The sequence below is a fragment of the Anopheles ziemanni genome, chromosome 3, assembly GCF_943734765.1.
Source record: "Anopheles ziemanni chromosome 3, idAnoZiCoDA_A2_x.2, whole genome shotgun sequence".
NCBI classification, from domain to species: Eukaryota; Metazoa; Arthropoda; class Insecta; order Diptera; family Culicidae; genus Anopheles; species Anopheles ziemanni.
In genome coordinates, this window is record NC_080706.1 from 11,118,552 (window position 1) to 11,132,912 (window position 14,361).

General features: G+C 47.6%; 4 protein-coding genes across 4 annotated transcripts; 2 read left to right on the forward strand and 2 right to left on the reverse strand.

The window, feature by feature from the left end:
* Positions 1-430: 430 nt before the first annotated feature.
* LOC131288125 (regulator of G-protein signaling 7-like) lies at positions 431-3,463 on the forward strand. Its single transcript, XM_058317237.1, has 5 exons — positions 431-1,395; positions 1,469-1,582; positions 1,643-1,768; positions 1,841-2,132; positions 3,404-3,463. Exons 1-5 carry the CDS (start codon positions 431-433, stop codon positions 3,461-3,463), a joined length of 1,557 nt encoding a protein of 518 aa, XP_058173220.1.
* Positions 3,464-4,587: 1,124 nt separating this feature from the next.
* On the reverse strand, positions 4,588-5,957 carry LOC131287458 (DNA repair protein XRCC3). The gene is made up of 3 exons (XM_058316505.1): positions 5,877-5,957; positions 5,464-5,804; positions 4,588-5,395 (listed from the first exon to the last, which is right to left on the reverse strand). Exons 1-3 carry the CDS (start codon positions 5,902-5,904, stop codon positions 4,958-4,960), a joined length of 807 nt encoding a protein of 268 aa, XP_058172488.1. The 5' UTR covers positions 5,905-5,957; the 3' UTR covers positions 4,588-4,957.
* A 647-nt stretch (positions 5,958-6,604) lies between these two features.
* On the reverse strand, positions 6,605-8,346 carry LOC131286867 (twinfilin). The gene is made up of 4 exons (XM_058315873.1): positions 8,182-8,346; positions 7,959-8,036; positions 7,782-7,893; positions 6,605-7,711 (listed from the first exon to the last, which is right to left on the reverse strand). The coding sequence occupies exons 1-4, from the start codon at positions 8,204-8,206 to the stop codon at positions 6,895-6,897; spliced, it is 1,032 nt and encodes a 343-aa protein (XP_058171856.1). The 5' UTR covers positions 8,207-8,346; the 3' UTR covers positions 6,605-6,894.
* Positions 8,347-8,973: 627 nt separating this feature from the next.
* Positions 8,974-13,718, forward strand: LOC131289329 (cyclin-G-associated kinase). Its single transcript, XM_058318562.1, has 5 exons — positions 8,974-9,106; positions 9,516-9,889; positions 9,948-13,016; positions 13,105-13,266; positions 13,409-13,718. The coding sequence occupies exons 1-5, from the start codon at positions 8,974-8,976 to the stop codon at positions 13,517-13,519; spliced, it is 3,849 nt and encodes a 1,282-aa protein (XP_058174545.1). The 3' UTR covers positions 13,520-13,718.
* The last annotated feature ends 643 nt before the right edge of the window (positions 13,719-14,361 follow it).

Sequence of the window (14,361 nt, forward strand, 5' to 3'; positions counted from 1 at the left end):
TTGTGCGGAACTGACCCCCACACTTTGTGGTTCCTTTTTTGCAAGAAGCAGCAGAGAAGTGGTGTGGTGCTTAGATTGCTAACAGCAGTGACACTCTGGGCCGTGCCGTGAAGGCCACCGAAGAGCCGCGCGGGGTCCCAGGGTTCGGCAGGAACACCAAGGACTCGCTTTTGGGTGTGGAGTGTCTAGTCGTGTGAAAACCAACCAAGGCCATCGATTTCTGTTCGACATCACGGATGTAATCACGCCAGGCGGAAGTGGCCAATTATTGTAGGGGGAGGGAAAAAGAGAAAGAAATAGTGAACAAGTCTAAAATCATCCTTCCAACGCAAATCATTTTTGCGGGCCTCAAAATCACAAACAACAGGCATACCGACACGAACACACAGGATACCCAGCCTCCCTGCAGCAGCCGTTCAGTCAGCAAACGATGGTTACGAAGAAAAGTGTCGACATAGAAAAAGAAAAACTTGCGAAAAACATGTACTCGAGCTCGAGCAGCGCCGGGACGGGCATTCCGGCCAAGGCGTCCGGCACGGGAGTGGGCAGTGGCAGCTCCGGCACTGCGGTCGTAAGCTTCAGCGCCACCACGATGGCCAACAGCAGCAGCCACATGGCGCAGCAGATCCTACCCCACGGTGGCCAGGATGCACCGAACATTCTGGTCTACAAAAAGATGGAGGCCATCGTCGAGCGCATGCAAACGGAGGGGACAGGCGTGTCGGTGCGCACGGTGAAGGCGTTCATGAGTAAGGTACCGTCGGTGTTTACCGGGGCCGATCTGATCCAGTGGATCATGGCCAACCTAACGGTGGACGATATTAGCGAGGCACTTCATCTGGCCCATCTGCTCGCTTCCCATGGGTACCTTTTCCCGATCGACGACCACCAGCTGACGGTGCGAAACGACGGCACGTTCTACCGCTTCCAGACGCCGTACTTCTGGCCGTCTAACTTCTGGGAACCGGAGAACACCGACTACGCCATCTATCTGTGCAAGCGCACGATGCAGAATAAGACGCGCCTAGAGCTGGCCGACTACGAGGCTGAGAACCTGGCCAAGCTGCAGAAGATGTTCTCGCGCAAGTGGGAGTTCATCTTCATGCAGGCTGAAGCACAGAGCAAGGTGGACAAGAAGCGCGACAAACTCGAGCGCAAGGTGCTGGACTCGCAGGAGCGCGCCTTCTGGGACGTGCACCGGCCGATGCCGGGCTGCGTTAACACGACCGAGATGGACATCAAGAAGGCGTACCGGAAAGGCGCTTCGACGCTCGGATCCGGTTCGGCCGGGACGGCCGCCCACAGCAATCCGGCGGAAACGATGGCCAAGACGATTACGCTGCTAAAGCAGAAGCTGGACCGGCGCACGATCAAGGTGTCCAAGGTGGCCGAATCGTAAGTACTAACGGGGGAGGAAACCACTCAAGGTTGGGACATTATGGATGACCTTTTTGTCTACCGCTTTCAGGTACATTTCGTACTACGAACAGTACAGTGAGTTCGATTACTTCCTTTCGACGTCGGACCATCCTAACCCGTGGCAAACGGATAACACCGAGTTTTGGGATGCCGAGAAGCTTGGGTATGTTGAAGTCGAAAGGTTGTTTTGCCTCGGCAGTACTAAGGATTTCATTGTTTACAGCAAGGACATACCGATGAAGCGAGTTAAACGTTGGGGTTTTAGCCTCCGGGAGCTGCTCAACGATCCGGTCGGAAGGGAACAGTTCACCAAATTTTTGGACAAAGAGTTTAGCGGAGAAAATTTAAAGTAAACAACCAGCTGTTTCTCAGCATTATGGTGCATACATGCTACATTCATCTTCTTTTCTGAACCCCGCAGATTCTGGGAGGCAATACAGGACATGAAGGCATTGCCGCAATCACAGATAAAGGACGCGGCGCAGGCCATCTGGAACGAGTACCTCGCGCCGGACGCCGCATGCCCGGTCAACATCGACTCGAAGTCGCTCGAGCTCGCCCGGGAGGTGGTGAAGGAGGGTGCGGCCCAGCCGAGCCGCTGGTGCTTCGACGTTGCCGCCGATCACGTGTTTTATCTCATGAAGAGCGACTCCTACTCGCGCTTCCTGCGTTCCGACATGTATAAAGAATGTCTGAACGGCTCGAAAAAGAAGGTAAAGTCAATTCCTAACCTTTTTGGCGTCAAGCTAAACTACTAGGCTATTTTTTTTATAGCATAGAGCGTTGAGTGTTGAGCGTTGCCAGAGGAGGGCTTTTTCCCGCCTCATTTGGCAGCGCACTAGAACTCACTAGAATAGAACACTACCGGTGTCGCACGTCGATACTACCGTCGAGTGCGTGCCAGTACGTTACGTGTCCGTTTTGTTTCCGTTGATCTTATCTTCATCTCGATACTTATTGCTTCGATCTGTAGTCCATATTGGTTATTGTAATGCTGCTTTTTCGGTAGACTAGTCGCTATGCTTGCCAGTTTGTAATGTTTCGGAAAATGCTCATGATCAGTTGTTCATACAGTTTTGTTTTTCGTTCTCAACCGAATGTTCCTTCGAATTAGACTACCATTAGAGTTCTCGTTTAGGTTGTATAAATTTTTACCATCGTTTAGGATATAGTCGGCATTTGATACGGATTACTGGATTATCAAAGTTGAAACGAGTTTTCCAACGATTGGAACGTTGTTAAAAGGGAATAAAAATCGTATTAATATTGATACTTCACTGGATAGGCTGGGTTGGAACCTTACTTACTAAAATTCTTTGCCAAAAATAAACAAAAAAAAATAAAATGCTGCACATACTCATGGTAACGGTGAAGACACATACTTAATACGAAGTGTGTTTTTGGATGTTTTGGGTGTACACAAAAAGAACTAACTGGTACATATTGATCGTCAAACACATTCTGAACCCTTGAATGTATTTTCATCTTATACGTTGTAAACTGTTCCTGGTGCTTTTCTACACTTTTGATAAACACGTGGTGTAATCTGTGGACCATTGAACGTGTGGATGGCAATGGACACATTAACAAAAATTGTTACAACAAAGACGATGCATTTAACTAATTCGTTTGAAAGGGGGTTACGTGAATGCGATTGGAAACTTCCATTTTCATCTACATCCTACATAACGATACATACCACACTACGCTCAGAATGGCTAATACTTATGGAAATGTTCATTTTGTATTTCATTAGTAATACATAACTATGTGGTGATAGATTTTTCTCAACATTCCTAGCTCGGGCAACATAAGTTAACACTTACAGATGAAATGTTGACCAACAATAGCATGCGCTCAGTAGTGTTCACGTTAACTTTCTTAGATTGTAGTCCATTTTGTTTTTCTTCCTCGTTGAAACTATATTAAAACCAAACCAAATCAGATTTCTATTCCTAATAAAACCCACGCACCCATTTTTCAGACCTCCGTTAAAGGACTTCGAATATTTTCCGGAAGAAAAGACACGCCTGTGATAAATTAACTTTTGCCTCGTTACGTGCTATTTTCATTCTTTTGAAAAAATGTATACATATTTTTTAGGGACATAATATTTACAACTTCCAGGGAAAATAAGTGCGTCTTTGTTAAAAAAAAAATAACAAGAACTAGTGAACAAATTTTAATTTGTTTCAAGTAATCTTCCGGATTTCTGAAATGTACGCAGTTTTGAAACGCTAGCAAAACAAATGCCATGTTTAATAATACCATACAACACTTGAAGCCACCAGCCATGCTTGATTGCAGAAATTACACAACATATATATATGAGTAGCAAGCAAGAGTCACAGTGGAGGTATGTTTAGACAAAAAATATACACTACATAGGAAAATGAAAGCAGAACTGTACGGTTATCGTTTTTAGAGTATTAAAATGGACGCCCGGGATTAGAAGATTGTGTAGCCCGTTAAAACATGATTTCATAGTTACTACCTGGAGTTTAAAAAAGATAACTCACGTATTAGCTTTAAAGTAACAACATGTTCCGGCAATGGATGGGTTTTTGGTTCCAGATCCGGAGGTCCCAAGGCAATGATTGTTCTTCTTATATATCTTAGCAAAAGAAACTGTGTCTATCGGGTATTCAGATTGTGATGTGTACATAGTGTTAGCCGTAAAGAAATCAAATTGGAAACAAGCATATTAAAGAAACATAGGAACTAGGATGTTTCAAAAAACGAACCCCCCTTGGCTATCAGCTGTGTAATGTTACTACTAAGACAATCTTATTTTTCGCGGGGAGCAGATGAAATGTAATCCCATCAATGTCGGTCTCTTGTCCCGCGTGCTGATGCAGTTAAAATATATATTAATATATATCCTACGCTACGATTACGTTTAGATCTCTAACTACCGCTTCTACTCTAACGTGTTGTTAAATATCGACGTTTTAAAAACGACATTACCCACCACCGTTCGTAAACAAGAAAGACAAACAAAAAATAGTGAGAAATGTTTTAAAACAAAACGATTACAGAGACTAGACTAGTTGATTATGGTTAGCGTATGTGAGCAACATTTTAAAAAAGACTCAAAATCGAAATGTGCTTAGATTAGGAAACTCTTTAACATCGTAAACAAAAAAGACGACCCGCATGGATGAAGGTTAAAAACGTACCCAAAAAAAACTTGAACAATATTTGAAGAAAATCTTACTACTACTAGCCACAAGTGTATGTTAACGCTCATAAAGATCTGTTTAGGAAACTGTTTAGGACGTATTGCTGAGCAAAACATTATGTACTGTGCTGTTAACTAAACTTTCCTATATATTTCTATACGTTTTTATCATATTTGGTCGAAACTGGTGCATTGATGTGTACGGTACGGACGGTCACAAACATACGCTACTATTGTTCCGCATTACGATCGCTCATTCTGGCACGTGCCAGTGGTCGATCGGCAACCGGAAAGTTATCTTTACGAACAATAATAAATCTGTAAACCTCTGCAGGTGTGTAACCCGTAAAATTAAACTTACTTTGTAGGGGAAACTGCGTCTGAAACATCCACCGGGCCCGTTTCATCGATTTGAAAGAACCCCTGGCCGGGAGTAGTGGTGGACCCGAACGTAAATGAGCATAACTTTTGCTTCGTGTTCGCTAGCCGTGATAGCTGCATGCGCGTGTGGATCAGAGTACTCCAGGCCAGCCCGAGGGCAGGAATCGTCCGCTCGTCGTCGAGTGTCGCTGAATCGATCACAGCCCGAACCTGGTTGGTGACGAATATGGCAAAATTATGCCGCTCCTGGAGCACCTGTAACCGGTGTACCATTGTACGAAATGTTTGCGCTCTAGAAACATAGTCCTCATCCTCTAGGAAAGGGTTTGTGATGGAATCGATGATAAGAAGGCTAACGAGTGTTTTCTCTAGCAGCGCCGGTAACCGATCAAACAGACACGCCATAAGCTTGGGCTAAAAAGGAATCAAAACAGTTAATAACATCAACTTCGAAGGCCTTTGGACTGCGCATTGAGGCTTACCACACATCGTATATGCTCGACGAGAACATTGTCCACGAACTGATGACACCGTATCGCTTCATCGTGAGAATTCTGCCGTTTGTATTCAGCCTCCATTTGCAATAATCTTCCGGACGGAAACATATGCTCGGTACAGATGTATACCACAGAAGACCCTTTGATCTGGCGCTGGGCTTCCAATGCCAGCTTTAGAGCGATTTGTGTCTTGCCGGAGCCGGGATCACCAGCCAGCTCAAAGATGCCCCTCATAGGAATTCCGCCGCTGGACAAGCGATCTAGCACAGGTACGCCGAAGCTTAGTTTACGCCAGCGACTTGCATGCTTGTTTACTATTTCGTTTCCTGGCAAAGAATGATCGTTTCAGAGTTGAATGTTAAATTACTCAAATGAATACTTTGCCTTCGATTTCCTACCAGAAGAAAATCCTTCAAACTCTGGCATAATGCTAAGAAATACACTCCTTTCATCGCGTGCCAATTTTCCGAACTGACAACTGACATTGCACCGGAGTTGTTGATTCTGTTTTTCTCCAATACAGATGACCAACTGGTTGCTATAGTAACCTTACAGCAGCATGGCTTGCTTGGTCATCTGTGTAATTAAAATTGTAATGTTTTGTTAGGAAGATCGATCTGGTATTTTAACTAAACAATTGGGTTGATGAAGAATGTTGAATCGTTTTGAAAAATAGAATAATAACTTTATTCAGTTCGATTGTGTATTATGTTTGATTGATTATTTTGAGCTCGTACAAGAAAATAATGTTATTGACGGACAATGGTGAAGCACATCATGCAATTTTCCATTAAGCCATACTACGCTCGTAATCTCAATAATCTCCCCACACGAACACAGACAACTTTTGGTGCTCCTGAGGAGCCGGAAAGAAACACAAGGCAATCGGGTCTCCTGTAATCGATGGCCAAACATTTAACGACGATTGCCCATATAGTCGTGATGCTTTGTTTTTTGAATCCGATAAATTTTGTTACACTTCCGGTATTCTATAAAATTGTTTTTGACTTTATCTACTTAACTCAAATTGGGTTGTTTTGTTTTTGTATCTGCCTACATTTGATTGCATAATACTTCCGATTCTGTACACATAATTTATGAGCATACTGTTGGCATATGTTGAAATATAATTTCGCTCGTTCTGCATGATAACGGTTTGTTGTCTAGTCGGGCATTATTCTAGTTACTAATCGTTGTTCCTGTGTTTGCGGTCTACATAAAAAAGGACAAATAAGTTATTTTTCACACATACAAAACAAAAAGGGAACATGTAAAACTGTATTGCCACAATGCGCTGCGAAATGCGATGAAAGGTGGGTGGGCCGCGGACAGTCACGAATAAGACGGAAGCCGTACCGAAAGCGTTCCCATAGTAAATGTTCTATGTGTTTGACAAATTGCATAGTAGTATCAGACCTACTCAACGGCCTGAGGTTTGGTCAGTCTTTTAGCGCCACGGCTCGGGGGCCCTTTTGGCTTGGAGAACTGCGGACGAAGATTTAGCTTCCGCGGATGCAGTTCTTCATGTAGAAACTCCTCTGTCAGCTCCGCCCCATCGTCTATTTCCAGCTTCTTTGCCACCTCGATGCCATGTTTTTCGATCGTCGCCGAAAACGGCCCCTTGCAGCTAGAGTACATCATACGCTCGCGGATAGAGCAGCTGTAACCGGGCATGGAGTACACGAACACGACACTCTCGAGGTAGGTTCCCTCGTGGTGATGCTTGAAAATGTACAAATGGTAGCGTGCATGGTCCGTTGGGATCTGCGCCGGAAGCTCACTCAACTGGATGTTAGCTCCGTTTACCAAGTGAATTTTCTCCTCTTCAAGATCGATACGGAACTGAAGATAGTTGTAGCCTCCTCTACGCATATCGTGCAGCCCTTGTTCGGCAGCTGGCGATATTGGGCAGTTTATTCCCCCTAGCGTCTGCTGTTTGGTATCGATTCCAAAATCTGTCTTAACTTCCGTTTTGCGGAGTTCCGCTAGTTCCTCCTCGCGACTAGTTAACGGGGCCGGCGTGCTAAAGTCAATTCGGTGCTTATGGTAGCCTTGGAGTGTCGTTTCCTCTCTGGACGTCGCATTCAGTTCCTCCTTGATGTGGCCAGAGCCGAATTCAAGCTTCAGCGTTGCCTTCGTCGAAGCGTAGAGCATTTTCTGTCGCACTGAGGCCGATTCTGGCACCCAGCTCATAAGCAGCCAAGCGTACCCGGTGGGAATTTTGTAGTCCAATCTATTGAAAAGAGTAGAGGCTGTTAGCACTCTGGATGAGGCCGGTTCCGTTTCGGGTTGCACAAACATACCGGTACAAAATATAGCATGGTGTACTTTCTTCGATGAGCGGTCTAACCAGTGTGTCATAGTCCTTTTCCCAGTCCCGCTTGACGTCACTGTGGCTAACTAGCCTAAGCTCCTCTGAAATAAAACCACAGGATGTGTAAGTATACCGCTCGATTACCAATTAAGCGTCCATTGCATACCGTTCTCGATGGAGACCTTCAGTACACGGGTTTTTCCATCCTTGCATTTGCCGAAGAACTTCAACAATTCGGCATTCGCTGCGAAAGAAAGCAGGAGAAAATGTGTCTGGTCATGAAAGCTGCATTTCTTTTATTTTTTTGTCAACACTTTTCCACTCGGGCGACGATAGAGGCACCAGGAGGGAGGATGATTCATTCGGTAATTTTAATCGGAAAAACTTACCCTTGATACCAGTCTGATGCGACATGATGCAAGCGAGACGATATTTTGTGCACTAGGGGAACGGATGGAAGCAAAATTCTGGGCAGTGTCGGTGGATTTTCAGGCGGCGGAAACAAAACAAACTAAATGGGCAAGTCTGGCGAGAGATCACAATTTTCTTTTATCGTGAATTTCACTTCTCTGGCAGTTCTGATTACATCAAAATCAGATGTCAAATCGAAGCAAGTTGTCAAAGCGTTCGTATGATTACGGAATAATATTGCTCGCTTTTGATACCATTAACCGGTTTTTTTATAGGTAACGATGTAATTTAACATAAAACCAAATGTATAGATTACTTTCTGGCCTGAAAAATCCTAGAACTTTGCAATTTAAAATGAAGAAATAAAATTACATTTGTCTCCTATATGAAGTATCAAACTCGGCACCATCAACCGGGTTTGTTGACTGCTGAGCTGTCAGGAGAACTAATGATGCTGTGCTGTTCACTTTTCCTTCGTCTCCCTCTTCGCCATAGCACAAGCGCAAGTGAAATCCTAGATGACTTTTCGTAGTTCTCAAGGAAGTGGGAGTACACAAGACAAGAATCGTTGTCATCGTCGGGAAGAAAGAAGTAGAATTCCCTACGCTCTATGAAAGGGGATGTTTTGCGATTAGGTCCACTGAGTTGACACTCGAAGCAAAAAAGCAGCCTACTCCGAAAAGGCAACGGTGACGAAACACAGTTGATAAAGAAGTTCGACACGAGTATCATCTTCGTCGCGCAGTGCATTCGTCGAGCGGGTGTTCAAAATGAGTGATTTCCTCAAATCGGCTATAAACTATTTCAATGCGACACCGTCGAATGGGTTGGAGAACGAGTTCGTCGGCCAGACGGTGGAAGTGTCCAACGTGAAGTTGCGTATCAAGCGTGTTATAGCGGAAGGTTAGTGTCCCGCGGATTCTAGGGTGGGCTTGATTTTATCGTTATCTCGCTACCGTCACTGCGGATGTGGTAGGCGAGAAACTCTACCCAGCTGCTACATGTCCGCAGATAAAGTTCGATATCGTATTGCCCACGCTTATCCTTTGTCCGAAGCCAAGGGATAAAGCATACGAGTACAGACACGAGTACGCCTGAACATAATAGCGTCAAAGCGAAAAGAACATTTAAAGGACACAATGTAGGAGTCTTCCAAGTTGGAATTCGCATTCATCCGTACAAAAAAGGGCCTTAGGATTGAGGCGCATCCAGAGGACACGTCCCAACGGGGACGCATTTCAATCAGCCCTCTAATTCATTTTTAATGTATCATTTTTAACTTGAACTTTCCTCCCTTTTCTTCGTAACCAAGGTGGGTTTGCATACGTGTTCGTGGCCCAGGATGTGCAGTCCAACACCGAGTACGCGTTGAAGCGTCTGCTCGGTACGGACAAGGAGGAGTGCAATAATATCATCCGTGAAATCAACATTCACAAGCAGGTGTCCGGCCATCCAAATGTGGTAAAGTTTGTCGCGGCCAGCTTTATCGATCGGACGCAGAGCAGCAATTCTCAGCGGCGGGCCGAATATCTGCTAGTGTCGGAGCTCTGCAAGGGTGGTTCTTTGTACGACTGTCTAGAGCAGGATCTTGCCCCGGAAACGGTACTGCGGGTGTTCTACCAGGCGACCAAAGCCGTCGCCCACCTGCACAGTCAACCGAAACCGATCAACCATCGGGATATAAAGGTATTTGGTTCCGACATTGTCAAAGCCTGCTTTAATTAAACCCACCCTTTTTTTACAGATTGAAAACTTTCTCATCGGTAGCGATGGCCTGCTTAAGCTGTGCGATTTTGGTTCAGCGTCTACAGACAGCTTTGCACCCGATGTAACTTGGAACGCGGCGCAGCGAGACACCCTGGAGGATGCACTAACGCGATGCACCACCCCCATGTACAGGGCACCGGAGCAGCTGGACACGTGGGCCAACTATCCCATCGGCATAAAGATGGACGTGTGGGCGCTCGGCTGCGTCTTGTACTGCCTCTGCTACCGTAAGCATCCGTTTGAGGACTCGGCAAAGCTGCGCATTATTAACGCAAACTACACGATTCCGAACGATTCACGGTACGCGTGCTTCAGCGAAATCATCCGTGGTTGTCTGCAGGTCGATCCGAGCAAGCGTTTTGACACGGCAATGGTACTGGAGCGGTTGGCAGCGATCGCGGAAACGAAAGGGTGGCCCTTGAAATCACCTTTGGGTCTGTTGGGTAAACCACTGAACTCGCCACCGTCGGGAATGACTCCGGCGCCTAGTCCGATACATACGCGTTCGAACGGTGCTGGTGCGGTCCCGGAGAGACCGGCTCCACCACGTCCCGTCATTCCACCGGGTGGTCCAGTGGCGGTGGGAATCGAAGGAGCAGCAGCGAGCAGGAACAAGTATCCCCAGCGTCCACCGGATCCGGTACGAGTGACCGTTAATGCGCCTTCCTCACATCATCCGGGAAATGCAGGTTTTCCACCACAAGTCGCACCACAGATGGCAGCGGGTGGTGGTGGAGGTGGTGGTCTGTTTTCATCGATTAAAGGTGGTGCGGGTAGTTTTCTCAAGAACTTGAAGGATACTTCCTCCAAAGTGATGCAGACGGTACAACAGAGCATCGCCCGGACGGATCTGGACATAAGTTACATCACGCAACGAATCATTGTGATGCCAAGCCCGTCGGAGGGGTTAGAGTCCGCCTACCGCACGAATCACATCGATGACGTGAAAGTATTCCTCGACAGCCGGTACCAGCCGACAAAGCTAAGCGTGTACAATATGGGCCCGAGGAACACCAGTCCACGGTTGCCCCCGCCAGTGCGGACAGTTGAGGCTGGCTTCATCTATGCGCCAGTGCCGCCCCAAGCGGGAAAGGCACCGCTGCTCAATGGGCTCTATTCGCTGGTGGAAGATATTTACGGCTTTCTGAGTGCCGATCCCAAAACGATCGTCATCATCCAAAGTCCCGATAGTGGCCGTGCACTGGCGGCCACGGTGGTTTGCGCACTGCTGATTTACGCGGCGCTGGTAACGGAACCGGAGGACGCCATGCAGATATTTGCCATCAAGCGTACACCCCCAAACATGCGTCCATCCGAGCTGCGTTATCTTTACTATCTTGGTGACATTGTCCGTTCGGTGCCGCATCTCCCGCACTACAAGCCGGTGACGCTGGTTTCGTTGGCCGTCTCGCCCGTCCCACGCATGACGAAGGCACGTGACGGATGTCGGATGTACGTGGAGGTAGCCACTGCCGATCGGACCGTTTTCTGCACGCTACAAGACTACGAACGCATGAGATTGTATCACTCGGCGGAAGGCAAGATCGCCCTCGCAATGAACGTGACCGTGTGCGGGGACGTAACGATCACACTTTATCACGCACGTAACGCTCTCGGTGGTATGGGACGTCCACAGGGCTTGAAAATCTGTCAGCTACAGTTCCATACCGGCTACATTCCCGAGGAGGAGACGTTGATTAACTACGACCGCAGCGAACTGGACGAGATGCCCGATCTGGAGCACGTTCCGCAGAAGTTTTCCGTAGCACTGAGCGTATTCGTTGGTGACTCGGAGCGTCCACCGTCCTCTCAGCCTCCGTGGCGTGCGGCCAAGGGACAACGTGATCCACGCATCTTGTTCGCCAGCCAGCTCGAGTACGAGGAGAACGTTGACAATTTTGTGACGAAACCGAATCGGAAACCATCGGGATCCTCGGTGGCTCCGCAGAAGCCACCTCCACCACGCCCGGCACCGCCTTCCCCGCAGCCAGCCCATCGGGTGCTCGGAGAAAGTTCACCGGGCCGCTCTTCCTCTCCGAGTGCCGGAGCGCCGGAGGTGAGTGACGAACACGAGCGAGAGGCGGATCTCTTAAACCTAAGTAAATCTAGTCAAGCAGCAGATGGAGGAGGTCAGCACCCGCCGCCGGTGGTTGAGGAAACGTTTGATCTTCTCGGTGGATTGGCCCCACCGGTGGTAGAAGCTCCGTCCGGCGATGCAAGCGCTTCCAGAGCAAAGTCCACCGCCGTCCTGGACGATATCTTCGGGACGTTTGACGACGGTGGTGCGGCGAGAGCTGGCGGAACGCTTCCGGCCACAAAATCCAGCAGTGACTTGAACGGGCTGAACTTAAACTTTGACCACTTTGGCGGAGTGGCGCAACCGGCCAGTGGCCCTTTCACAAACGGTGCGGGTCAGTCGGATGGTGGGGCGAGCAACGCAAACAACGGCTTCGGTTTCGACGCATTTGCCGGAGTAGGACCGCAGGTGTTCTACAACAGTGCCGCAGCACCACAACCGCAACCGTCACAGCCCGCCGCCGCCGCCGCCGCTCCCGGCGTTTCACAGTCGAAGGATCCGTTCGCGGACATCGGCAACCTGGCGGCGGGTCTTACTGGCAGTGCTGGTGGAGCGGGTTCGGCGGGATGGGCGGGTGGAAACCGGCCCGGCACAACGCCAAGCCCTCGCTCGACGCAGTTCTCCAGCCCAACGCATCAGTACAGTGGAGCTAGCACGGCAAACCCATCGCCGAGGGCTCCGTCGACACCGAACCATCAGATGCGCAGCCCGAACGATGGCCAACCGCAAAGCAACCGACCCGATTACAGCCGGTCTCACTTTGAGCCACCGAAGAACGGTAGCAATGGAAACGGCGCGAAGGAAGGTCTCGGTGGTGGACGGTCTGGCGATATATTCGGCGATATTCTTGGCCAGCAGGGCTACTCGTTCGGGAGCACCAAAAATCAGGGCCCGCGCACGATGAACGACATGCGCAAGGAGGAGCTGGTCAGAGAAATGGATCCGGAACGGGTCAAACTGATGGAATGGGTAAGGGTCTCTCATCGTTTTTCAACGCCCAGTGAGTGGCGCATGCAATGATTCCTTCTTTTTTCTCCGATTTTTTTTTTCTTTCCAGACGGAAGGCAAGAAGAGCAACATTCGAGCGCTTCTCTGCACGGTGCATACCGTCCTGTGGCCCGGTGCAAAGTGGACAAAGTGTGAAATGCACCAGCTCGTCTCGGCAGCCGATGTAAAGAAGATCTATCGAAAAGCGTGTCTGGCTGTTCACCCGGATAAGGTAAGAATGCGTCGAATTGTGTTGAACTGGGTAGTTCTCAAAATGGCTATGGGTTTAAATTGCTGCTTTGTCTGTATTAGGATTCGACAGCCTGTAAATTCGTAGCTAAATTCGATCGTAACAATGCTTGTACTCTTTGCAGCACACCGGTACGGAAAACGAAAGCATGGCGAAGATGATATTTATGGAGCTGAATAACGCCTGGACTGAGTTCGAAAGTGACGCCACGCAGCAGAATCTGTTCGCTAACTAAAAGCTATGCTCCCCTCCAGGGCATGGAAAGGCGCCGGCAATACTTATCAATACTAGCAACCGATGGGGTAGGTGATAAATAGCTCGCTCTTTTGGTGTCTCGTGCAAACACGAGGAAACATCACATACACTCACACAAAATGCTACGTACTTTTATCCACGAATGGTTTTACGATGTGCATATTGTAACCGTTCGAAGACAGTTTACTTCAAACCTTAGCTACCTTCCTCCACATCCCCCTAAAAAAAGACGGTTAGTGAAACCAGAAGCAGTTGGATGGAATGGATACGCGCTGTAAGCGAAATGAATATAGTTGAGATAAATACGTTGCTGAAAAGGTCGTTGGAAATGGGACGAAGGCAAAGGACTGAGGGCGGTAATGATTCAAGCGAAGCGAATGTGATAATTTGACCCGCTTTCCCTATTCCACATTCATGAAATCCTATCCATTCTTATCAACGAAAGTGCATTTTTATACATCACAAAGTTCCATGAATTTATTCGCTGTTATTTATTAGCTTTGTTCAATTTCTGTTTTGAGACTAACGAGGATTTTAAACAGAAATGTGTCACACCTTGGTTAGTATCCACCAGGCGATAGTTTAGCTAGCAATTCGTAATTTCCAAATGCCAATTGCTCAAACGTTGCTATAAAGCTCTTTTAATTTTGACCTTACAAGAGGAAGCTTACTCGCCCGTTCGTAAGGTGTATAACATATGCAGGCATTAAGGAAGGCTTTCCTTGTTTCCTGACTAGGAACTCAGGAAATTGGACCACCAGGTTTTTGGTTTCTATCTTCCCAATCATTGCATTACCATTCTGATGGTACTCGGACTTTTGG

Bases quoted from the DNA above. Each gene is read 5' to 3' on its own strand.
- LOC131288125 (XM_058317237.1), top strand. From the start codon at position 431: ATGGTTACGAAGAAAAGTGTCGACATAGAAAAAGAAAAACTTGCGAAA. The intron at 1,396-1,468 runs GTAAGTACTAAC...TACCGCTTTCAG, and splicing joins GTGTCCAAGGTGGCCGAATC to GTACATTTCGTACTACGAAC. The intron at 1,769-1,840 runs GTAAACAACCAG...TGAACCCCGCAG, and splicing joins TTTAGCGGAGAAAATTTAAA to ATTCTGGGAGGCAATACAGG.
- LOC131287458 (XM_058316505.1), bottom strand. From the start codon at position 5,904: ATGCCAGAGTTTGAAGGATTTTCTTCTG. The intron at 5,805-5,876 runs GTAGGAAATCGA...ATTCTTTGCCAG, and splicing joins GTTTGAAGGATTTTCTTCTG to GAAACGAAATAGTAAACAAG. The intron at 5,396-5,463 runs GTAAGCCTCAAT...ATTCCTTTTTAG, and splicing joins TCGAGCATATACGATGTGTG to CCCAAGCTTATGGCGTGTCT.
- LOC131286867 (XM_058315873.1), bottom strand. From the start codon at position 8,206: ATGTCGCATCAGACTGGTATCAAGG. The intron at 7,894-7,958 runs GTATGCAATGGA...GTTTTATTTCAG, and splicing joins GAAGGTCTCCATCGAGAACG to AGGAGCTTAGGCTAGTTAGC. The intron at 7,712-7,781 runs GTATGTTTGTGC...TCTTTTCAATAG, and splicing joins CCATGCTATATTTTGTACCG to ATTGGACTACAAAATTCCCA.
- LOC131289329 (XM_058318562.1), top strand. From the start codon at position 8,974: ATGAGTGATTTCCTCAAATCGGCTATAAACTATTTCAATGCGACACCG. The intron at 9,890-9,947 runs GTATTTGGTTCC...CTTTTTTTACAG, and splicing joins TCAACCATCGGGATATAAAG to ATTGAAAACTTTCTCATCGG. The intron at 13,017-13,104 runs GTAAGGGTCTCT...TTTTCTTTCCAG, and splicing joins GGGTCAAACTGATGGAATGG to ACGGAAGGCAAGAAGAGCAA.